Genomic DNA, 25,560 nt, shown 5'->3' with positions numbered 1-25,560 from the left:
TATGATGAAGTTAAGGGAATCGCATGCAACTGATAAAGTTGATTGTGATTTGAGGAACTCGTTTGATGATTTTTTCATCGATTTGAGAAAAATAAAAGAATCTTAATAAATTCTCATATATTTCAGATTTATTGTTATTAATCCATGTTATAAATGCGAAGGTGTGTTTGTTTTTCAATCAATAACGCAGAAACAAAGCAACGGATTGATGTGAATTTTTTGGGCCGGACAGTGACATAGGCTACTATTTGTCCCGGAAAAATGCACAGCTCGTGTGGGAAGATACGCTTACGCTTACGTTTTGTCAGTCAATCAAGCGGCCAAAGAGCAACGGATTGACGTGATTTTTGGCATAGAGATGGTTTATAAGCCGTAGAATGGCGTGGGCTACTTTTTATCCCGAAAAAACACAAAGTTCCTATGGGAAAATAAGCTTACGCTTACGTGGGAAAATTAGCTTGTTTGCATTTTTCAGGGAAAAAAGTAGCAATCTGTTGCTCCGTTGCTGCGTGACAAGGACCATCAAACAAACAGTTGAGTAGTTGTGAGGACGGAGAGTAACATGAGCTTCTTTTGGTCCTGGAAAAAACATCTAACCCCATAGCGGTGGCTTACAGGAACATTAAAAAAAACATGAAAAATCGTTTCATTCACGACCCAATAAAGATACCACCTTGGTTTTTTGCATAGAAATATTTGAAAGGACGCAGCATAAAGGAGACAAAAGCGTCCTCAAATAGTTCAATGTCTGTATACATGATCGGTGTTCTATTCCTCCTGACACAGTTTTTCAAATACCACGCGAGCGAAGACGCGGGTAAAAGCTAGTAGATATATATAGCACTTAAAATGCATAAATTGACCCGAGCAAAATTAATAATAGTAGTAGAAATCGTTTAGTAGGTTTATTTTAGATATTGGTTTCATAACAATTACATGATGAGTTTCGCAGTTTATTCAATTCAAATTCTAATTATATCGAGTTACGTTAAATAGTACCTAATGCAAAATCGTTTTATGTAGCAAATAAATAAAAAATTTTTTTTTGATATTTTGTTTATTAGGAAAATTTTAATTGAAATAAATCCATTTACAATATGGTCCTTTTACTATTAAATGACTGAAATTGTAAGAGATTTTAAGAATATACAATTATTGTGATACAAATTATGTCTATTATATACAAATCTATCTAATTATCAGGTCCTTATTAAATTCACTTAAAACAAGAGGTTATGCCACTTTATTATAATAAATCATTTATCAAAAGAAAATAAAACCCCAACCCCAAAGATTTGCGAATGCGACGTATACCGTTTGTGAACCCTTCATTTTCATTCAACTGCTATGTAGTAGTAATAAAGGGGTGGGAGAAAAGGGTGAAGGGTAAAAGGTACATTTTAGAGCATTGGGGAGTGTGTTTATTTAGAACTCTTCATAGTCTATGTTCGCCTGGTACCGGTTGTTATGATAAAAGCCTTGTTATGTTTTGAGAAGCCTTCATTTTCCCACTAAGACCTTTAAATTTCTGATACCCTAGTAGCTCTTGTTTTGATTGCGAGTACAATTTCGTAAATAGTGTTGGTTGGGCTTTGACTTTGGATTTATAACATTTCAGAGGAATAAATTTAACAGATTTCCTATAAGAAAATACCCATATAATTATTTCCTCAGCTATTAATAATCCGCCGATATGTCAATAAATGTAATTTTGCCTTGCGGTAACAAAGAAAGTAACTGTGTAGATTATAAATTTCTCTTAATTAAATAAACTTAGAAATAAACGATAGGATTCGTTGAAAAGTGATTTCTCAGTAATCAGAAATTTGATATTCAAAAGAAGAAGACAAAAAAATTGTTATTATTATTATTATTTTTTCTCGCTGCGGTGGTTTCGAGGACGTTTTAGATTTTATTTAGTTTTTAAATAGTTTATTTTAGGTTATATTTATAATTTTATATAACACAATATATTTTTTTTAACAGCGTACCTGTTACATGTTACCAAAGAAGAAGACAAAACATTGCGTAAGTATACAACCGATTAACAAGGTTTATTAGTGAAGGGGTATATTTATAACGTTTGAATAAGTGCTTGTTATATTTTTGTAGTACCTATATGGTAAATAGCTTTTGAGCTACATTACAGAACATAAATGTAATTCAGAGTTGTAGGGTAAGAGTTTGTATGTGATTATGTCTATTTCTATTTTCCTCAAATTATTCAGGAATTGATTTCAGTAAGGTACATTGGTTTCCCTAAAACGGCTAGGCAGCGTCTTTTACGTACTTACTTACGTATCACAAAGATGTGTTTTTTCTTAATTTTATCTTAGACGCATGTCATGTAAAATATATTTTCGTGTGTAAATAGTAATATGGATAAACATTAATCTATGGATAACTGTCTAAAAGAGCCATCAATTCCGAACAGTTCGTCATAATTAGTAGGGTTTCCAGGTCTTAAAGCTTCGTTTGCTTTAATCGCCTCTTGATCTTTGAACCACTGCGTGTAGTCTTCTAACTTCTTCATCCATGCACCTGCGATGAAAACATAAAATGTACTGCCACACATTAGCTATTTATGCAACTTTTACGTAATAACTAAATCAATAATAACTAATTATTGAAGAACTATGAGTAGTTTCATAGAATAAGGTTAATACTTTGTCGGCATTTTAAAATATATCGTTCCTATACAGACAAGGTGTCTGTATAGGAACTTTAAAAAGACAAACGTTTCTTTGTGATAAAGAGTATTAACAAAATAGTTTAAGTGTGTGTAAATTTAATTTTAATCTGTATATCACTTTTCATAAGTCAGACGGTATTTATTCACCTGAGGGGATTATAATTCTCTAACGCTATAAGATCACTAAGTTGATTTATTTTTTTATTTGGATAGATTTTCCGATAGGATTAAATAAATAAATTTAGGTTTAGAAAGCCTTTAAGGTTGTAAAATAAAAATAAATAAATAAATAGGGTTTAGAAGATTTTGTGATATTCTTGTTTTTCAAGTTACCTTATTAGTTTCAGCAAAATGTTGCATAGGTAAATGCCTAAACAAACTTTTTTAGACAGATTATTTACGTATGACGGACCATTGAGTCAGAACACGCGAATAAATCGGCTCGGTAGTGTTTTTACTCATTTTATATAATTATTTTATACTGAAATCTTATAAATGCATTAATTATAGCTAATGTTTCTATCTAAACATGTCTATAGCTAAAATAATTTTTGAAGTCGGTTTAAAACTTTTTAAGTTCATCCATTATATGCAAACAAACAAAAACTATAATGTTTTCTTTTTGCTATATTAAGTTTTTTGACGACCTTTCTGGCGCAGCGGTGAGCGCTGTGAATTTAAGTAGGAAGTCCCGGGCTTGATTTCCGGCAGGGGCAATTTGGGAATTTGTAATTTCAGAATTTTCTCTGGTCTGGTTTGGTCAGAGGCTTGGCCTTGGCTAGTTGCCATCCGACAAAGACGTGCCGCTTAGCAATTTATGTGTTTCAGTGCGATCTCGCGTGGAAACCTGTTAGGTGTTTGACTACCATACTCCCTAACAGGTTGGCCGCTACCATCTTAGACTGATTAGCCTTTCTGTCACCAGATGATTCGTCGCTACCTCTTTTCCTTTTATCAGCCTATCTCTTGAGCTTGAAATTGCAGCCGGCAATCTTTGCTTTCACGCCGGCAAGATTTTAGTTTATTTAGAAGCATTGCAACATTTTCAATATAAAATGTGCCGATATCAAGATTTAAATTAAGAATTCTTAAACGAAACCACTTACTGTTCACTTCATCCAATGAGCAACCGTTACCGCCGAAATCTTCTGGCAGCATCTCTTCCGGTACGTGGTTCTTTAAAGTGTTGATGTCAGAGTGAATGAAGATCTACAAAAAGAAAATTTGGTCTTTAAATTTATAGTCATCTTTGCATTGCGATTTTTTTTTATATCTTACTTTGCTTTTTTTTATTACTAGCGTACCCAGCCCGCATCGCCAGGCTCGATTTTGCTTTATTTTATTTAAACAATAAACTAACATCATTAAATTTTTAATTCAAGTCTCATAAATTGATTGCTTTAATATCGTAAATAAAAGCTGTATTTGACAATTTGACAGTTCAAAAATAGGAGTACTCCGATTGTCCCCAAACTTTACAGGATTACTCACCAGGTCAATCCGGAGATTCCCTGAAAGTTTCATTGAAATCGGTCCAGCCGTTTCGGAGCCCATACGGAACATACCCACACACTTTCTCTTTTATATATATAGACAGATAGATTTTTACTTGTAAGTAATATAAATGACACTCTTAATATTGTTAATTGTTAAAGTGATTAATGACTGAATGATTTTAGCAGGATATGTGACACTATAAAATATAATTACACACCTATGTACAACATGTTGTGTGTACAATATTCAAGCAATATAAAAATTAATTATCATATTTTAGAATTTAGTGCAGGTAATAATAACAAAATGCATCTATAATGTCTTTCTAGCTACAACAACCAACTGAACATTCGTATGTCATATTGCGCAATAGTGAATATTTAACAGGTATCTAACTCTTATGATATCCTGATAACAATGTTTATATTCACTACGATTGTAGGTTGTTATTATTTCATACACGGCGAATCACAAGCAAAGGTAGAGGTAGTAGGCAAGTGATGGAATGAGGCGGGCGAGAAAGGGGCTTTAGGGAATCGAGCCTGTTTATTCAAAGCCCCTTTTCTCCATGTTATCCTAGTACTTATTGTTTTGATAGTGACACGTGATTTTGCTCAGAAAGGATGTCAATACGACTCTTTAATTTTTGATACCCTGGTATTCTGTTTTGATAGTGAAATTTTGTAAACAAGTTCCAGGTCGACTGCCCGCTATGATTAATTCAGTATAGTAGCATAATATAACTTTTTTTTTAATTATACTCAATTTTAATTTGAGGCTCAATTTAAATAATATAACTTGAATTTTTGCATATTCATTTGTCGATAAGAACACATGCCTTTACAAACTCTTTTCCCCCTTATATTATATTCTGCTTTATGTTTTATTTATTCCGAGTTTAATACCGTTTTTTTAAAATGTGTCCACGAAATTTATTACTGGACTTTAATTTTTGAAACAACGCTGACAATGTTATGCTTATTATGTAACTTACTTTCAGTGTTATAAGTGATTCTTCTAGTTCCCAAAATATCTTAAATTCATTTACAAAACAAATTGTAGAGCCAGGTAAATTTTCTTAAAAAAATGCATACTGAGTATGCATTTTTTTACAAGTTATTATTTGCGTGATGAAGGCTCGACCATTGTACTGTGATATGGTATTGACGAAACTGCAAACGAATAATCATTTTCATCCGTTCAAATTTAGTCCTTATATCAAAGCATTGAGGTCGTATTAAAAAAAATCTAAGTTCAGATTACTGCGCATCACACAATGCACACAACATCGTTTTGCTAGTGTGTATAGAATGATGCATTAAGCAATTTCCGAAGCCTCTTTTGCGGTCATGGTTGCCTGGTACCGAATGTTTTGGTTTTCACATTGCGTAACCGGGCAAAAAGGCTAGATTAGGTTTGACAGTATTTTGAAGTTCAAACAAGTATAATTAATTAACCTGCCTCGCTGAATGACCACAGATAGCTAATTATAAATAATAATTCATCCATGTTGAAGTTCTCATTAGGTTAGGTTAGGTTTTTTATACAGTAACTTGCCTCTAGAAAGCTACAGTTAGGCAAATGCTACTTTTTCTCAACATTAATGAAGTGCTTTATATTATGACGTTGGAATGTAACAAACAAAGTAAGTGAAAAAGAAGTTTCTAATACAACTCTCTCGTTAAAAAAAAAACATAAATTTTCTCATTTAAAGCTTTACACTATTGACCTCGTTGGGCAGGTGGGTTGGTCATTGTAAAGCTAGACTGATTGCAACAGTGTCGCTTATGATTGAAGCCGGTCCGCGGAATTTTTCTAGGTTTTGTCTATTTGAAAATATGATTATGTACCTACACTGCTAGTTGCCGATCGGAAGATCGTGTAATTATCTCTTCGAAATACGAATTCGGTAGACTAAAAACTAATTAAATCTCGTTCCTACCCTTCCATCGGAATTGCTTTGATGTTTTTTTTTGTTAATAAATTATATTAAACCACAAAGTAAAATTTTTCCTAGTATAAACATTCATTCCCTATGGCCTTAACCTTTTCAAAAACAAAGAAATACAATCTGACTTCTACAACCTATAAGATTAGATTCGTAGTATCTTTGTGTGATAAAAAACCTGATAAAAAAACCCATAAATGCGGACATCCTCAATTTCAGTGATTCAAAAATTTTTATCTTTCAATACATTGCATTAAGTTTTTTATTTTTTTATTTAGTTTAGTTTTTAATTATTCTATTTATGTTATAGTGTAGTGCGTAGTGATGGGTCATAGAAACCAAATAAATAAATAAAAAATAAATAAATAAATTGCAATAGCACATAAAATTCATTTCAATCGTCGTTTAGTTGTAATAACAAAGTAGTGTATCCAATATCATTTGACTGCGCATCACACATATTAATGCACATGTTATTTTACGTTCCCAGTTTGTATGATGCAGTCTAAGCGATTTAAATCCTCCGTGGCGGCTATGTTTGCCTGGTATCGAATGTTTTTGTTTTCACATTGCGTCACCGGGCCAAAAAGACGTTAAATGTGGTTTGGTAGGTTCTACAATTACGATAATAATCTAGATTGCCTATACATATTCTTAATAGCTACCTATAACTTATTTTTATACTCATCGTTTTTGTTATACTCATCGATAATTGAACTCACTTGACTCATAGTAACTAATCAATTTTATTTTTATTAAAACCTCTAATTTATAACGCAAATTTTTCCATTAAAATCTTCTTCTTGCCCTTATTACGTTATACACAGCAACAGAACGCCACAACATTTTATCGACTGACGGGGTGTCGGACGTCAAACCTCCTGGGGAATATTGGTGGGATAACCGCCATCCGTCGGTTCTAAGGGGTAAGCTTGTAATCCCAAAGTCTATCAGCCTCCCTGACCATAAGCATGATGATAATATTCCTGACCCTTACAAAGAAGATCTTCTTAGCATCAGAATCAGTGTAATTAGAAATGTTGGCTTTATCTGCTGTGGTAATTCGTAAACTCTTTACAATATATTAGTTTCAATTATTATTTACTAAAACTAGCTGTATTTTAGTGTACCTATAAAAACACTCTAATAAATAAAACCTTAAATCTAGTATCAAGTAATCTAGTATAAACCTAGCATCTAAAAGGTATGGACTAAATACATGATTTACTTACTCTGTTCTTAATCTTATCCTTGAGAAAAGGTTTGATGAAGTTTATTAAGCTCTCTATAACAGGTGATGTGTTCACCACGTGAACTTCTTTCAGTTTAATTGGATACGCCTCCTGAAAGACAAAAATAACTAAGTTAATAAACATTGCTATTACTTTTACCATGATGCTTATCCTAACTTTATACTAGTTACTAATCACTAGTTAACAACGGAATAAATTAAATTAGCTATTAAAATAACAATTTTTGGGTTTTAATAAATTCCACTGGATCCCTTTTTTCCCGGAATACTATGCGATGCATCCTTTGGCTGTCCACAGAAGCCAAACTATTGTCGATGCAAAACTTCAAGCCATGCATCGTCAGCCAAAAATACTTCTTTTAAATCCCGCGTGTAAATCCTTTGTACAAAGTCAAAACTATCCTTATCCTTAGACTAGAAGGGAGTTTTGATGCGTGCCTTAAGTTTTTTCTATTGATGTAAGATGGTGATAGAATAACTAAACCTACCAAACGTGATCATGTCTAAGAAGAAGCACATAACGAATATAGCCGTTTACCTAAAATTTATGATTAAAAAAACAATGATAAAAGCATTGAACTTATCGACATATTGCAGATGATGTCATTCAGTTCCTTATTGTGATATATAAAATAGGTAATTCATGTTTGATGTAAAAAAATCCTTTAATGCAGTAAGCATTACAAGTTTTTGTTTCTAATGATCAGATCGTTAGTCACATTTTTTGCTTAATTTTTTTTAATGTTTTTATCAGCATTATTTTAAATTTTCGAATTGTCCATTGTCATCATTATAATTTTCCTTACAGTTCCTGAGTTCCTAGGCGAAAGTCGGATCGATTATCGATACTCTGTGAAGACGTAAAATGGAATTTGTTTACTTTGTTTCGCTTGAATTCGACAAAACTTCTTCAAAAAATCACTATTCTAAAATAAACAAAAAGGTCTTCAGAACATTCGGCTTTAACGAGTTACATATAAGGTCCATTTCGCTTCGATGTTCGAGTGTTTCGATACTTGAAAACGACTCCACGATTCCGAGCGGACAAATCGAATGCTAGCCGTACCGATTTATGGTCTTCTAGAGTTTTCATTATAACTCTATTTTGCAAATAGAATGAACTAATACAAACCTGCACACAAATTAAGAACTTCTTAATTGCAGAGGGCGATAGCTTTGCTAGATGACTGGGTGACACTACCGAAGCATCCAGAATGTATATATCGCCACCAACACCTTCCAGTTCTTCCTTCAGTCTAACGTCGCCCATCATGAGCGCCAACTTGAAGATGTTGTTTAGTTGGTCTGCATCAATGTTCTTATCGAGACCTGGAATTTAGGTTTCAAAAGGTTTTACTTTGAAATGAATATGTGGCTAGAAGGAATCCATCAAGGTTAAAGGCTTTATGGAGTCTTTGGACAGCTTCACTACGTAATGACACATTATGTCATTATTTATCACTTAACAGTTTAGCGTTATAGTTAATTTCAAACTCCTTAACCTTCCTACTATTAATTTCAAAGTTAATAAAAAAATCTTATTGTTACGATATAATTCACTTATTATTTAATGCTTTAATCCGAGTCGAGTCGGTATGAAAATAAATAAATAAATAATAAATAAGTATAGTATGACATTGCACTACGACAAACACATCGCCATGTAGCCCCAAAGTAAGCGTAGCTTGTGTTATGGGTACTAAGATGACTGATGAATATTTTTTATGAATAATATACATTAATACTTTTGATATACAGATAAACACCCAGACATTGAAAACATTCGACTTGTGGGAATCGAACCCACAGCCTTAGACTCAGAAAGCAGGGTGCCCGCTGCACCCTGCGGTCAAGCACGTGGCTTACTGTTTCGGTTTGCTGCAAATAAGTTCTCTGTGTTTCATATTTTCCACCTAAATGGGAAGCGATTTAATAAATCCCGTGTTTATGTTAAGGTATTATTAATATTTTATATATCCTACCTATAGTATTTACACTGATGCTTGATAATAAATTTACAGCTATTGTCGGTATTTCCTCGTAGTATGAAGATTGCCACTTAAACATAATGATGATTAGATAAATAATCTGTAATTGTCTCGTTAATAAAAAAGCCCATGTGATTATTAGTTAAATTAAGTAGATTTTGTCTGAAAGCCACTAATCAATTTTAATTAAAATATTCATCGCAATGTGACTGGTTCATTATTAAACCTAGTTTTTTTTTTAGTTCGACAATACACACATCGCCATCTAGCGCCAAAGTAAGCGTAGCTTGTGTTATGGGTACTAAGATGACTGTTGAATATTTTTATAAATAGCATACATAAATAATTAGAATATACATATAAACACCCAGACACTGAAAAACATTCATGCTCATCACACGAACATTTTCCAGTTGTGGGAATCGAACCCACGGCCTTGGACTCAGAAAGCAGGATCGCTGCAAACTGCGCCAATCGGCCGATTATTTTAGAATGTAAATTAAATTAATTTAGGATTTCCAAGAAGGGTTAACGAGTTTACCGGGGATCCTAGAGCACCTTAGCCAAATAATTAGATTTGTTATTCAAAGGGGCAAAGCTGCAGTATCTTAGGCACTATGCCTCGTTGCGGCGGTTTCTAAGATATTATATATTTCATTTAGTTTCATTCGGGTACATAGATTATTTTAGGTTATAAATATATTTTCATTAAATCGTTAATTATTAATTTTGAAAAAAAAACATGACGTTGTAGGTGGGTCTCGCATATGTAATTAATAAGAATGACTATTTTTTAACTTTATCAAAAAGTTTAGGTGTATGGTTAGACAGCGCTTTTTGAACAGGGCATATAACGTTTTCTTTTGCACTTGACGATTATCATGTATAGATTATAGCTCAGGAAAAATATAGAAGTTTTGGTATTCTACCTTTATTGCTTTGGAACACGTTATATATATACAAGTATAAGAAGAGAGAGATAGATATATTGCGCAAAAGTACAAAGGCTGAAACAAATTAAATAATGAAAAATGAAAAATGCGTAATTATCATGTCCAGAGTCAAGTTAGGGAAAATAATGTTTTTTAAAAGGTACTAGTAGACCTTTTGTAAAACATACAACCAAACTTTTGTATAGCATATTATAAGCTTATAGGTACTTCTTTTACTATTAATATACATAATGCTTACAAATTATGATGAATCAAAGATAGAAAAGGGCTAACCTGTAAGGAGTATGGCAGCTTATTAAAGTCGTACTCCTACGCGAAATTTTACTGGAAAACTAAGTCACTTAATGTCGGTTAAGCGGTAAATAGCCACAGCCAAAGCTTCCCACCAGACTAGAGAAAAGATTTTTGAATAACCAAATTACTTCTGGTATCAAACCCGAGACCTCATACTTTTAAGACCAAACCACTCATTACTGCGTCAGGACAGGTCGATATTTTGTCCGGTATATAGACGCAAAAAATAAGTAAAAACCGTATAAATTGGTAATAAATAAAAACAATTTTGGTTAATGACTTGTTTTTACCAAACACTTGTTATAAGTCGTTTTAACTAATGGTCAGTATTCTTTATACTGTGAACTCTTTTTTTAACCAAAATAATGTATAGTCAATCACCCTTTTTCTGACTTGCTCTTTTTTAAATAATAATATTGTACATACAATAATTACTTCTTTACCTGACTTACGATACCCCTCGTATTTGTCTGCGTACAACTGCAGTTACGTTACTTATCTCATAGAAATAAATACTTATTATATTCTACGACCCATAAGGGAGAGCCCCTTCGCACGAAAATAAATAACTTATAACCTCTGTCTAGAATTGGGTTATAAAATGCAAAAAAAACATTTTCTAGATCTGACAGGTAGTTCCAGAGATTACTGGGATCAAAAAATAAAATAAACAAACAGAATATAAGCTGTTGGTTTTAAGTATTATTATAAACTGTTAATTACCTCGACATATAGTAACACGACGTCCATTTGGGGTTAAACCGGGCAAAGGAGCACCTTGACTGGAAAAAAAACATACCTAAATGAAAACAAGTAAAAAAAGTACTAGCTGTACAAAAATATATATTTATATAAAGCAAAAATATGTATTTATATATATATAACCAAGTAAAAAATATATATTTATATATATACTAGTGGCCCGAAGTCGCGGCCTCCGGGATTGTTTATAATAAATTATGAACTTCAGTCTTGAACGCTAGATGGCACTGAAGTAGCAACATATTGATATTTTTTCACAAACTTTTTTTTGTAAATAATATTAGTTTTTTTTTAAATTAAAAAATTCCTATGTTACTTCTAATACCTCTAAGAATACAAAGTTTCACCTCCAAGAATATGTAGAATATGTGTACAAAGTTTCATGATAATCGGTTGAGTAGGTTTTGCGTGAAAGCGTAACAAACATGCCTACATTAACATTTTAAGAATACTAGTTTACTAAACTATTTTTTTTTTATTTCGACAAAAGGTAAAAAAAAAAAACCTACCTACCTACCCTACCTTCTAAACAGCTATTTCAGTTTAATACACGACAATTCTTTGAAAGCTCCGACTACCGAAGCTATATGCTTTTTGTAATTTTTAGTATAGGTATAACAAATTTATGAAGGACATCATACAATTCTTTCAGGTTAAAATCTTAAGCTGCATAATCACTTATCAACAGGTAGGATCACAGTCATGATTTGAAATAAAAAACATTGTTGTGAAATTAAAAGAAAAAAATATATCATCAGTTTTATACAACTACTAAATTTTTACACTACTTAACTCTTAAAAAAGTTAACTGATTAAAAAAATACATGATATATTCATCATCATCATCGGCGGAACTCGGCCCACCAAAAGTGAAGCCAATATCCTAACCAAACGATACATTGCAATATTACCAAATCTTACTATTATGAAAATAAATGAAATCAAACTAATAAGGCATCGAAGATCTACTAGTAAATGGTAACAAAAAGTAAAGGCTATAAAAGTCAACTTGCAAAATATTGTATTAGATCTATTTGGCCATTGTCAAATGCCAAACAGATCTACTATTTGGCATTTGTCAATAGCTTTTAAATATAATAATGTCAGTTATGAAATCTACAGTGTTGAAATTAGTTAAGATCGTAATTAACTTGAGTGCATAATAGTTGAATAATTTAATATTGCTCATTTGCGTCGAGGATGGCATAACAAAAAAAGCGATTTTTTGCTAATTATAAACCTAAGTACAGAAAAAAAAACTTGTTTCAGCTATAATTAGGACATTTTCGAAGATAAAAGACGGGAGCGCAAAAAAACTTTTTTTAGTTTATTATAAACCAGTACAGAAAAAAAATATGATGAAACGATTTCTCGAAGATATAGACGGGAGAGCAAATATGACATAAATATTCAAATATGATAATAATAATAATAAGTTTATTTCATTTACTAGTTACACAGTAAATTAAAACCAATATAACAATAGGCGAACATAAGGTAATGTGTATCAAGAAACCCAAATTTTATAATACTGTTATAGTGCAAGACTGAGTTTCAGTTATTATCGCCGTCTCTGGAGTGTGAACCATACCCTTAAATAAATCTAGTAAAACAAAAGCGTCTTTTGAGTTACATTAAATTCAATTCAATTTAATGCATTGATACAGTCTAAATATATATATTTTTATAACATTTACATAAATACACCGAAATCAATAAGATTGAAATATAACTGATTGTAGTTAAAAGATTACATGTGTGAATGTGGGCGAGGGCGAGGTTGTGACTGTATATATTATTGAATAGTTTTCAGTCTCATCATAAGTTAGTTTAAAAAGCCAATTTGTTAATTCAATTTTACATTTCCGTGATTAGTAAATGGATATTTTTTTACTTATTTTGTTTTAAAGCATTGGACTTATGAAGTTTAAGTTACGGCCAGCTCAAGCGGTTCAGCGTGGTTCAACTTAATAAATCCTATTAAACCTACGCTTATTTTTAAAAAACTCTGCATCGATGGTATTGGCATGGTTACAAAGAGTAATTAACAGCACATATAGTTTGCCTACTGTAAGAACCCTGCTCATCTTTTATAATTCAGTGGTGGGAAAGCGTATTACAAGTATGAATTACTTACACTTTCGTGACTAATTCAGCAAGCTCTGGCCTATTCACATCTCGGTTTGTGAAGAACTCGGGACACGCTGCTCTCATTGTGAAGTACATATCAAGTTTCCTTTTGCATTTTTCCAAAGAGAAACTGCAGCCTCGGAGGAAAGTCATAATGCGACCATCATCTGTAAACACGTGTTTTAATGAAAATATTTCGAAAATGAGTCCGGTAATATTTTCATATATGTTTCTAAATGAAGAAATCATCGGTCGAATCCATACATATATCAAAAATGATATTGAACATAAAATCAGATCTATAAAATACGGTATTTTATAGATTGTAACAAAAGCAAGTCAAGTTCGGGAACACTTTTTAAACTACATACCTACAAATAAGCATACTTAAAAGAGAGAAAACAATAATTAACTCTTCTATCTTTCAACTTATTAATGGAATATTTTGAGTGGAATTGATATTTTAAAACCAAAAGAAACTGCTTTCACACTTTTTATTTTCTTTTTTATATTGTGATATAGGGCTGACCGCTGGTGTGATAAATTTAAAGAAGTTAGATACTTTAAGTGATGAAAATATGGTCTTCTTGCTGCTGAAATAGAAAATTTGTAATACCAACCAATAAAACGATTCTGAAAACTGTATAGCAATTGTTAGCCGGATGCTTTATACAGCTGCAACAGTCCTTTAACCTTATATTGGAACATTCTTGCGCCAATTCCCAACTATTTTAAGGAATTTATGTTTTGCAATATGGTCTTGCCAAAGCTTAACCAAAGCAGACCGGGTCGGGACCATCACATGTTAAAGATGTTAACCGACACTGACACGCGTACATACTCTCCAGATCATGGGGGATGTCAAATATAAATTCCCATTCCTGTGTATTTCTTATCAACTTTGGCTAACTAGCTAACCAAAGAAGCAGTTGACTTTTAAAAAAAGCTACATAAACAATTTAGGGTTATTAGCTTTACCCCATTGATCTGGTAGATGTGGCTGCTTTCGAAGCCAGTCCTTGATTGCAGCTAGGTCCCTGTCACGAGTGTTGACGTCTTCATTCAATTCCACTCGAATTTTCTTCCACATCTCTCCTGAAGGCTGAACTAAAGTCGCCGCTGATGCCATTCTATAAGAAAAGAATCTTACGTAAGTTTCAAGAGGTTTAAAGATTCAGATCTTTTATTTTAATATCTAAATTCATCATCGTCATCATATTCTTAACCAATCTAGTGTGGGTCTAGTGACCTCCTGTGATCCGCTTGATGTCTTCTGTATTCCTAGTCTACCATCACTATGCTTACCAGCAGGGCTAGCACGGGCAGAAAATTATATCCCCCACATTATATCCCCTGACAAGGAATATAATTAACGTGTCTGGGACACGGTGTCCTGCTAAAGCACGGGAACAGGGAATAGGAGAAGTTTATCCCCGTTTATTATTACAAATATATTGTTTGGATATTATTGCCACTTTTGAGCCAGTGCTCTGAGAGTTGATAAAGCTGTGGGAGAAGATACATTTGTATCCTTTCCTCGGGGATATAATTGTCTCTTGCCCATGCTAGCCGTGCAAGGAATGAAATAAACTCAGGTGTACAGCTAGCTAATAATAGTTGTCGAAGATATAACGCTAAATCCGTAATTGCCTGAAGAAGTTCTGAACAGTGCGTAACTATACTTTCACTATTCTTGTGTTGGTTGCTAGTTGATTTTATTTATCTATCTTTCTATATTTTATTTAACGAAAGACAGAGGTTCTCTTTAAGATGCTAAGATTTTTTTTTTGTAATTTTTTATGCTTTTTTTATTCACTGCACGATATCATCAAATTTTTGAAATTGTATCTAACCGCGACGGGCACCAAGGCACGAATTACCTGATTAAAGTCTCATTTAGTTTCTACCTTGATTGCCATTCCAGTATTGCCCCATAAACTGCGAAAAGAAGGTGTTTTTCTTGGTTAAACTATATTCAAGAAAATTGTTTCACATAACATTTTTAGCTGTATTATGAACCCTTCATTTATTGCGCCAACCATTTTAAATTAAAGTATCAAATTTATTTATTCTTTAAAATATTTGTTTTATAAATATAACCTAAAATAAACTATGTAAAACTAAACTACACATTGTTTGATTAAAAGTGTTTTATGGGTACACCGAATTGTTATGTAAAGAAGAAAAAGAAAGGCATGAAAAGATCAAATAAGCCACAATACAAGTAGCTTTATTTAATTCGATCTTATCATGGTAGAACGCAGTTTTTAAATTTAAGTAAAAAAAGGAAACAACTATACTGTACCATGAATTCATAGCACTACATCCAATGGACTCGTTCAACAACTTTCGCTTTTGTGTGACAGTCAAATAACTATAATTTTATTGGTTTTTTATTATGCCTATTGTACGAAATAATTCTACGATAAGCAAGGCGTTTCTTGTTAACGTTTTATATTATCACAATCACAGTTACATAAAGCAAAGTTGCAATACTTGACGATTTAAAAAAACTGAGCATTTGGTACCTACGTAGGTATTAGACAGTTTTTAGTACAACTGTTTTTCCGATAGCCCCACGATACAATCGCTACACAATTATGTCCTTTACATATAAGTGTTTTCTTTAATATATAACTGTGATATCAAGTATAAAATTTTTATCATCTATTTCTATAGCAATAAAACTTCACACTAAAACACTATTGGCTTCATCAATCAAATTCGAATATGTGTAATGTTTTTCACTGTCAGTTAAAATTATCAACTGCCCTATTGAATTTTCGCTCACGGTTTGGTCAATACTTCTGGTGTACTTATCAATGGGTACTTCATTTTATCAGAAATGTGTGAGTGCCTAGTTTAGATTATATTATTTTCCTAGTGGCAACAACTGACTTTGTCAGAGTTTTTTCGCGAACACCGTTAGAGTTCCAGGCATAAAGAGTATTACTATATGTCGGCAGGGCCAATTTGGGAATTTATAATTTCTTAATTTTGTCTGGTCTGGTCTGGTGGCAGGCTTTGGCTGTGGCTAGTTACCATCATACCGACAAAGACGTGATGCTAAGCGATTTAGTTTTCCGGTGCGATGTCGCGTAGAGCCCGCCACCAGACCACACCACAGAAAATTCGGGAATAATAAGTACCCAATTCTACCCTGCCAGGAATGGAACCCGGGAACTATAACTTAAAACCATAGCGCTCACCGCTGCGCCGGGGAGGTCGACTACTTAACTTCATCATCATCCAAAATCAATTAACGACCCATTGCTGGGCACAGGCACAGCAGAGATGGTTTTAGAGCATAGACCCACCATGCTGCTACAATGCAGGTTGGTGGGCTTGTGACATCAGTTTATCAACGTCCCAATTCTGGACTTCCTATAGAAGCTCTTGTTGCTCTTAGGCGTACATGAATAAATATTTTTTGAATTTTTTTAAAGTAGGGACAGGAGGCCGGATGGGTTACACGTAGGCCTTGAACCAAATTTCACACCGGCGAAGCGTTGTAAAGTAATATTTCCTAACCCAATATAGTGCTCCTTTATTAAGTAAAAAACAACGCATACAAATGTATTTGTGCAGGTTTCTCAAGCAGGAAGGTAGGTGCAAGGCGAGGCGGTGTACATTGCCAATCGATTCTAACGCAATTGGTTTTGCAACCCGCGGACGACATTCCAACATTTGGTGCAGCTAATCTAACCTAAACAGTTCAAGGAATTTTACATTTTAATTTTATGTTTGAGGATAACGCGCGCTGTAAGGGTTCTGCGCAGTTATATCGTTTTAATCTTAACATCATCATCATATCAACCCATTACCGAATCACTAAAGGCCACGTGACTCCTCTTACAATGGGAAGGGGCTAAGGCCGTAGTAAGTGTCGTGCATAGAGGGTATGCACAGGGTATGCAGACGATATAAAATGAAGAAAATCTCCAGTGCGAGTTAAAAAGAAACTTAAGAATTTGCTTTGTAAGATTTATAAATAGCCTACCCTTAAGTATTTATAACTCCACACACCTTTGAGAACATGCAGGTTTTCTCACAATTTTTTCCTTCACCGTAGAAGCAAGTTATATTTTAATTACTTAAAACGCACATAACTTATAAAAGTTGGAGGTGCGTGCTGGGATTCAAAATCCCCCTAAAGTGAAGTCGAGCTCCTACCCACTGGGCTATCACCGCTTCCGGGCTATCCTGCGCTGAGAAAACTATTAATGGTACATACAAATTATGTATTAAATAATTAAAGTACTTATTACCTACAAAAACCTCGCAAGGGAATCTATCTCACTATCATTGTTAAGTCGTAAAAGCAGCTTTCTCTTTTTACTAGAACGCCAGTAGATATAATAGTGGGCTATATAAGTATCGTATACTTTAACATCAAGAACATTTATAGCAGTGAAATACTTTTTAATTTATTCCAAACGGACGTTAAATGTAGAAGTCATCGCGAGTTTTCAAACTAAACAAAATTGTAAAAGTTCTTTGCAAAAACTACATCCGTTTTTTTTACAAGAATACACAATATAAAAATATTTTTCAAAACAGAAACAAACGCGGGCGAAGTCGTGGGCAACAGCTAGTCTATACTAATATTATAAAGAGGTAACGTTTGTGACTTTGTGACGTTGTTAGGGGCAATCCCTGTATCTACTGAACCGATTTTCAAAATTGTTTCACCAAAAGAAAGCTACGTTATTGTGGAGTGTCAAAGGCTATATATATATTAACCTGAAAACTGAAAAGAACTTTTCGTGGGGTTCCGATTTACTAACTAAGTTGGAGAAAAAATGGTCGATCGAAATCGTTCGATAGACCACTCATATATAAATATATGAGTGAGTTTTATGAAAAGTTGTAAATGTATATGTATTAGTATTATATATATTTATGTATAAGTATTATAATAAAAGAAAGGAATCGTACCCAATATGATAGCAAAAATTAAACAAAAAAAAGTCGCTATAAAATAGAATATAGAAATTTTTACCTTAACGATTTAGTTTAAACAATTGATTATGAATGACCTCAACGCAAACAATACTTAACGAATCTAAGAACATTACTGCTTAGGAATATAACAAGAAATATGAAAAGGAAATGAAATTAGAACTTTGTGATCATTATATTCACGTAGGTGTATTATTTACAATGACTTTAAACTTGGATAGACTGATGACAGTGTCCATATTCAAATTATGCTAATAATATAGATTTGAAGTATGCCGGTATGTTTGTTTATTTATTATTTACGTTCAGATCTACTATTACACTAATCTTAAAGAAATAAAGAAAAAATTCCATTTTTTTTAATCCACTACTTGTTAGTGAGATGCAACTGGAAGCGCATTGGGTAAAAGCTCGACCTCACTGTCGAGAGGCCAGGTTCGAATCCTAGCACGCACTTTTTCTAAGTTATGTGCGTTTTAAGTAATTCAAATATCACTTGCTTCAACGGTGTAGGAAAACATCGTTAGGAAACCTGCATGCGTGAGAGTCCGACATAATGTTTTCAAAGGGGTGTAGAGTCCACCAATCCGCACTGGGCCAGCGTGGTGGACAGCCTTAACGCCTTCTCATTGTGGGAGGAGACCCGTACTCTGTAGTGAACCGGTAATAGGTTGAGGTGATGATGAAGAACTGGTGCAACGGACTGGCTGACCTTTTAGGGGTAATGGATTTATATCAAACCCATACCCCTACTCGGTTTCTACGCGTAACCAATCATTAAAAGACTGAATGTATTTCCCTTACCCTGCTTTTATTCGTATATTAAGGAAATGTGCGTGTTTGTAAATAAATATGGATATTACTTTACAGCTAAAAAAGAAATACTACTCATTGACATACTGCAAACACACCCAGCAGAATTGAAAAAGTAAAGGTTACGTTCTTTACCCTCTGCCCGTAAGTCAACAGCCGAAGCCTCCCGAGAGACAGACAGGTCTGAGGTCTTACACGTGGCCAGTTTTTTATCGCAGGATTGTCAAGTTAAAACAATAAATAAGTAGGTACATACGAACACAATGAGCTATGATCTTGTACGTAATTTGTACCTATACTTTAGAAGCGACGTGAAAAGAATAATAATGATATTTATTATTATTTCGTTGTACGACCAAATATAAAGCCAGATCTTGAACTTTTAGACGCTATAACTAATCTTATATCTTTAAACGAGCAATTCTTGTATATATGTATATAATTGGAATCTCGGAATCAGCTCCAATGAAATTTAGTATACAGGGGGTTTCGGGGGCGATAAATCGATCTAGCTAGGATTCATTTTTATTGGAATCTCGGGAAAAAACGGCAAGAAATATCCTTTTTGAGAGATTCTGATGAGTGCGATGCGTGAACGTTACGCCAAACGACGAAAGTATGTAGTAAGTATATCGGAATTGTCGGAATTGTTGTTTCTTTAAAGTTCTATAGTACAGTCCGCTACAACATACGAATATTTTATATAAGAGCTCAAAACAAATGTGTGAAAATGTATTTTTTAATATAAAATACATGTATTTTTTAATATAAAATACATTTTCAAAGTTATAGTTATTGCGTGAAAAACATCAATACATCTATTCAGCCTCACAAAATTTCGCCTTTATAATTTTAGAAGGAAGAAAGATATTTCACATTCCTTGGAAACGGGTTAAAGTTTTGTATTAAAAAAGGTTTTTCTTCATAAATTCATAAAATCAGAAGTATATCTTTAAATAACGCAACTTTACAATAAACAAAACAAAAGCAGATTGCTTAAAGTATAATGTCAAATTAAATTTATCATCTTTTTAGGACTGATCTTCACATTCATATGGATAGGTACATATCGTATCCCAAAAACGGTATTCACGTTTGGGATGATCTGGTATTTTAGTACTTTCTTTGCAAAATACAAGATTAATAAAAACGCACGTCTTGCATTTTGAAACTAAAATGAAATAAAAAAATATAGTAAAAAAACGCCCGGAAAATAACCAAAATAAAATTCTACACTTGGAATTTTATTTTATCATAATTATATTGGGCTTAACAAACCTGCATCAACTATTTCAACGAACAAAATGTAGTGGTAATTAAAAATTCAATAATTAGTAAATAAAAAATTGCTAAACTCACTTTGCTATTCCCAAATTTAAACTTCAATGAATTCACGTGACTTCTAAGCCCGTTGTAACTGACGCGCGCACTCCAAGCCTTCGAACCTTACTGAGAACCTCAGATAGTTTAACTTCAGCATTCTTTGAACCTTGTAAAGGTTGCGACATTGGTCTCTAGTCTGTACAATTTTCTCTGATGATTTAATAATTACACGTAACTAAGGTTTGGATTTTCCTGTTCATGATTTTTTACGTCACAGCTTAGAATTACAAGTAGGCACGTTAGTACTCAATAGCCAAATTTTAAAGTTGTCAAATGTATCATGAAAACAATTATTCATTGTAAAGTCAACATCTCCTGAGGATGCTCCGGTTTCGGAGCGAAACGTGCGTAGAGGGTACATTGCCGAAGATCAGTTTGGTGTGGAGTATAAAGATTGAAGAAATTATAAATTACACCATAGAGATTCTCCTGCTTTTCGCGGAGTATAGCAAATGAGGCTTAATTTTCGTGATATATAATGGATTTACGCAAAGTAACGCCTGCTTCTATCCAATAGTTTCAAATGTTAAATTAACTTTAAACATTTTTTTGCTCAGTAATAGACAACAGTAGCTGATAAAAAAAACATTTCTTAGCAATTATAGTTATATCAATACAATGACTTCACCGCTCTCCGGAACCATACTGATTAGAAACCAATGATAAAATATGAACGTTCAACGAATTTGAATTTCTTTTCGAATATCAAACGAATTTGATTTTTTTTGAACCTTTTAGAGTTTGCGTAGTAGCTTGCAAAATTTTCTTTGCTGATTTAATATAACTAGCGGACCCGCGCGACTTCGTCCGCGTATAAGCCGACTTAAAAAAATAGTCGTATGTCCAATATAAATGATTCCGAGATTCCAATATAAATGAATCCTAGCTAGATCGATTTATCGCCCTCGAAACCACCTGTATACTAAATTATATGAAAATCGTTGGAGCCGATTCCGAGATTCCAATTATATATATACAAGAATTGCTCGTTTAAAGATATTAATAATTAATTAATAATGTATTTAGAAGTAACTAAGATTTGGACTTTCGTGTTTATGATTTTTTACTTCACAGCTTAGAATTACAAGTACGTCAGTATTCAATAGCGAATTTTTAAAGACGCAAAGTTTAATATTTTTTGCTCAATTTCAGACAACAGTAGCTGTTATAAAAACATTTCTTAGCAATTATAGTAATATGAATTTAAAGATTCCAACACTGCCGAACTATACTGAGGAGATAACTGCGAAAATATATGTCTTCAGTATCCATGTTCTTTACCAAATTGTATGCATTGTGTAAAATTATTATTTGCAATCTTTCTTTATCTTTAATATAGTGTTCTATAAAAGAGTATTCATTCATTCATTCATTCTTTGAATCCTGTAAAGTTTGCGTAGAAGTATGCCCCATTTTCTTCACTAAGATTTGGGTTTTTCATGTACATGATTCTTTACGTCACAGCTTAGAATTACAAGAAGTTTAGTATTAGTAGCAGAAACATTTATGGCAGCAGCTGAACTATTTCGCCTCTGTTGAATGGCCAACCTTCGCTAGTTGGAGAGGTTATTCTTCTTCTCATTGGATGAAGAAGAGGCATAATTTGCTCAATAATAGACAACATTATCGGTTCTAAAAGTATTTGATAGCTTTGATAGTTACATGAAATCATAGATTTCACCGCTCTTCCGAACTATACTAAATATAGGTACCTTCGATAAAATTTTACTTATGTATCCAATATCCATGTTCTTTGAAGCTTGTGAAGGTTAAGCTTACTTGAATATTTTTTGCTCAATAATACACAACAGAAGCGGTGTATTAAATATAAAAACATTTGTTAGCAATATGATTTGAATCCAAGATTCCACTGCTCTTCCAAATCATCCTGAGTAATAATTACCGAAAAAAAATTAATAATGTCCCGTAAACCTTGTAAAGGTTGTGACATTGGTTGCTAGTAAGTATTACTTTCTTTGATAATATTTTAATGTAAGTAATTAGGCACGCACTCCTAACTTTCCAAGTTATGTGCGTTTAAGGCAATTCAAATAGCACTTGCTTCAACGGTGAAGGAAAACATCTTGAGGAAACCTGTATACCTGAGAGTTCTTCATAATGTTCTAAGGTGTGTGAAGTCCAAAAATCCGCACTGGGATGGTGGATCCAGCGTGGTGGAAGAACGGTAGTCCAGTACCCTCTATAGAGCAAAAGTCCATACGAGGGTTAATACCGTAACCTCGCTGGCCCGGATAGGCGGACTCCACACGCCTTTGAAAACATTATGCAGAACCCTCAGACATGCAGCTTTTGCCACGATATTTTCATTGACCTTTAAAACAAGTGACATATTTTAATTAATACGCACGTAGGTATAAATATAATTTACAAATAACATAAATACTATACAATAGAGATATTGATAAATAAATATGTCACTTAGTCGTTTTTCGTAGACTTTCGGCTTAAACTTCAGGTTAGTTATCACGTTATTATTGGTACGTTTTAGAGTCAAAGAAAGCGTAGTCTCTAGCATCACGCACTGTTGAAAGACTAGTCTTCCCGCATTGATTACATGTGATCGAGTAGATTTTTAGAAATGGTGATTTAGATATCAAATATAAACGTACTCGGAATTTATGAATCATTTATATCTACGAGACAATAATTCTGATAAGACTATCGTGAAAGTATCATTGTAACTCAGTATCAGTGAATGCAACGTATATTTTATATTAATAGGCGTGGCTTTGCGGAAGTTAATGATATTAGAATAAGTATTATCGCCACCGCATTAACTTCTTTCGCTGGAGACAGAACTCCGCTTTTATAGTAGAGAGGGAATTGAAGCATTGGTTCACCGCGCTGATTAGCAGGGCTTGCAGAGACACACAAATTGTATTCACCCTGCCAGGGGATATAATTAACGTGTCCACCTGCAAAAGTGCTCGAACAGGAAATAGGAGAAGTAAGATAACACGTACTCGTATATTATTTGGATATTAATTCCACTTGTGCGCCAGTTCTCTGAGAGTTGATAAAGCTGTGGGAGAAGATACATTTATATTTAGATAGGTGTCTCATGCCCATGCTAGCCGTGCTGCGGGCTGGTGGTTGCTTTAAATCATTATTTAAGGGATCAGATGGTCATAACCAGGCCGTGTGGTGCTGGAAAAAAAATCCATTTTCTTCCCGCGAGAGTCCTAAGAGGGGACTAAGGGAATTCAACGGAGAACGGGCACCACTGCAGTCCTTTGTGCTACTACCATAACCATTTATTGCGATCTCTAACCCACCTGCCCACTAACAACTAGGGCTGGTGGCTTATTGTGCTCTCCAAGGCAAAAGGATGGAGAAGTCCAACATCCTTACTGAGAATTTCACACGTAAGAGTACCTGATCTAAAACCCCTCACTTGAGAGAGAAGACCTGTGCTCCAATGTGGGGCATAAGATAAGGAGGTTTGGTATCAAGCAGCATAGCATATCGCGATGCCTATCTTATATCTTATGTAAATACAGTTTAAAGAAAAATGGGTAGTTACTTATAAAATCAGGGAGTAAAAGATAGTCGAGTCTACGCTTTTAAAAAGGAATGTGTAATAATACAAGTAACAAATCTAATAAGTCATCTTGAAATCATTTGATAGTCGTAGATCGCGTTCTTCGTCCACTTCTTTTTAAGGTTCTTACAAATCTCCTGGAAACTGTTTGTTTTTTTACGATAAAAAGTAGCCTATCTCACTTTACGCCTTTTGAACTAACTCTATGCCAAAAATCAAATTGATTTGTTGCTGGGTTACGGCGTGAAGGAAGGACAAACAAACAAGCAAGCAAACACACTTTCTCAGTTAGTAATGATAGTAAAAAAATGTACAAAAGTTACCCTTCAGTTTGCACTATAAATAAGAGAAAGCAATTACAGCAAAGAACTATGGCGCGATAATTAAAACCAATAAACTGGAAATAGCTCGACAAATCTGTGTCATAATCAATTCGCAATACCATCTTGCACTCCGCTCCACTTCCTCGCTCTGATTCACTCGCTGCTGCAATATTTTCCGTTAGTATGTTAGAAAATATAGTTTTGTATGTGTTTCGCAAATAGCACTGGCCGGGGACCAGCCATTTAATGTACTTTTTTATTTACGGTGGTACCAATTTCATTGCACACGAGTCTAAACTGAACTGACAGGTCTAAAAGTAAACTCATCCTTTCCTAGACGGACTACTTTTTCGTATGATCAGATTTTTTTTTTTTTTATATTAATAGCGGGCTAACGGTCACCGCCGCCCATAAACATCTGCAGTACCAGAGTTTGTTTATCCGCCCTTGAATAACCCTCGATTGAATTTTGGAGGAAACACATCAGATGGGTTATTGTTCCATAATTTGCAAGTGCGCGGTTGAAATTAGCTGGTATTTCGAGTATGTGCGGTCAGAAAGCGGATTTAGTGGTTTAGAAATTTAGATTTGTTTCTGTTTGCAATAGGGACCACATTCGATCTAATATTATGATCACGGAATGAATATTTTGTGAAAGATTTATTAAGCTTTGCCCTAGCTATCCGTCGCGTTGTTCCGAAACAGTAATTGATTCAACAGAAGTGTTTAATAATCCTTTGTTTTTCGTATCAAAAGTAACATCTCTCCGACTTACAAGTTCTCGCTATGCCAAAATACCTCACATTAACCAAGCTTTGGTTACAAACAAATAGACTAACGAACTTGTTTTCGTTATTATGATATAAGTGTGGCTTAATTAAAAAAAAAATCGACAGCAACTTCCGCATGTTACGTACAAGTAATAGTTGAAAGTATAATGCAGTAATACTGCACCTATTGCTCGGATGCGAGTTAATTGCTGCTATACGTTAAGGAATTTT

The 25,560-nt window shown here is 33.6% G+C and overlaps 1 protein-coding gene across 3 annotated transcripts; it reads right to left on the bottom strand.

The window, feature by feature from the left end:
- Nucleotides 1-1,095: 1,095 nt before the first annotated feature.
- Nucleotides 1,096-20,745, bottom strand: LOC120627815 (alpha-tocopherol transfer protein-like). 3 transcript variants are annotated; one of them, XM_039895871.1, is made up of 8 exons: nucleotides 20,651-20,745; nucleotides 14,495-14,646; nucleotides 13,524-13,683; nucleotides 11,348-11,406; nucleotides 8,522-8,718; nucleotides 7,370-7,480; nucleotides 3,799-3,901; nucleotides 1,096-2,541 (listed from the first exon to the last, which is right to left on the bottom strand). In XM_039895871.1, the coding sequence occupies exons 2-8, from the start codon at nucleotides 14,643-14,645 to the stop codon at nucleotides 2,390-2,392; spliced, it is 933 nt and encodes a 310-aa protein (XP_039751805.1). In that variant the 5' UTR covers nucleotide 14,646; nucleotides 20,651-20,745; the 3' UTR covers nucleotides 1,096-2,389. The 3 variants fall into 3 exon arrangements, with proteins under 3 accessions (XP_039751805.1, XP_039751804.1, XP_039751806.1); XM_039895870.1 differs by lacking the exon at nucleotides 20,651-20,745 and adding an exon at nucleotides 15,822-16,045; XM_039895872.1 differs by lacking the exon at nucleotides 20,651-20,745 and adding an exon at nucleotides 15,397-15,436.
- Between the last annotated feature and the right edge of the window lie 4,815 nt (nucleotides 20,746-25,560).

Source organism: Pararge aegeria, chromosome 12 (assembly GCF_905163445.1).
Source record: "Pararge aegeria chromosome 12, ilParAegt1.1, whole genome shotgun sequence".
Taxonomy (NCBI): domain Eukaryota; kingdom Metazoa; phylum Arthropoda; class Insecta; order Lepidoptera; family Nymphalidae; genus Pararge; species Pararge aegeria.
The sequence above is the reverse complement of the archived record's forward strand: the minus strand, read 5'-3'. Positions and strand labels throughout refer to the sequence as shown.

Excerpts from the sequence above, each read along its gene's own strand:
- LOC120627815 (XM_039895871.1), bottom strand. The coding sequence starts at position 14,645 with ATGGCATCAGCGGCGACTTTAGTTCAGCCTTCAGGAGAGATGTGGAAG. Across the intron at positions 13,684-14,494 it reads ACATCTACCAGATCAATGGG|ATGATGGTCGCATTATGACT; the intron begins GTAAAGCTAATA and ends ACGTGTTTACAG. Across the intron at positions 3,902-7,369 it reads AGGATAAGATTAAGAACAGA|ATCTTCATTCACTCTGACAT; the intron begins GTAAGTAAATCA and ends TTCTTTTTGTAG.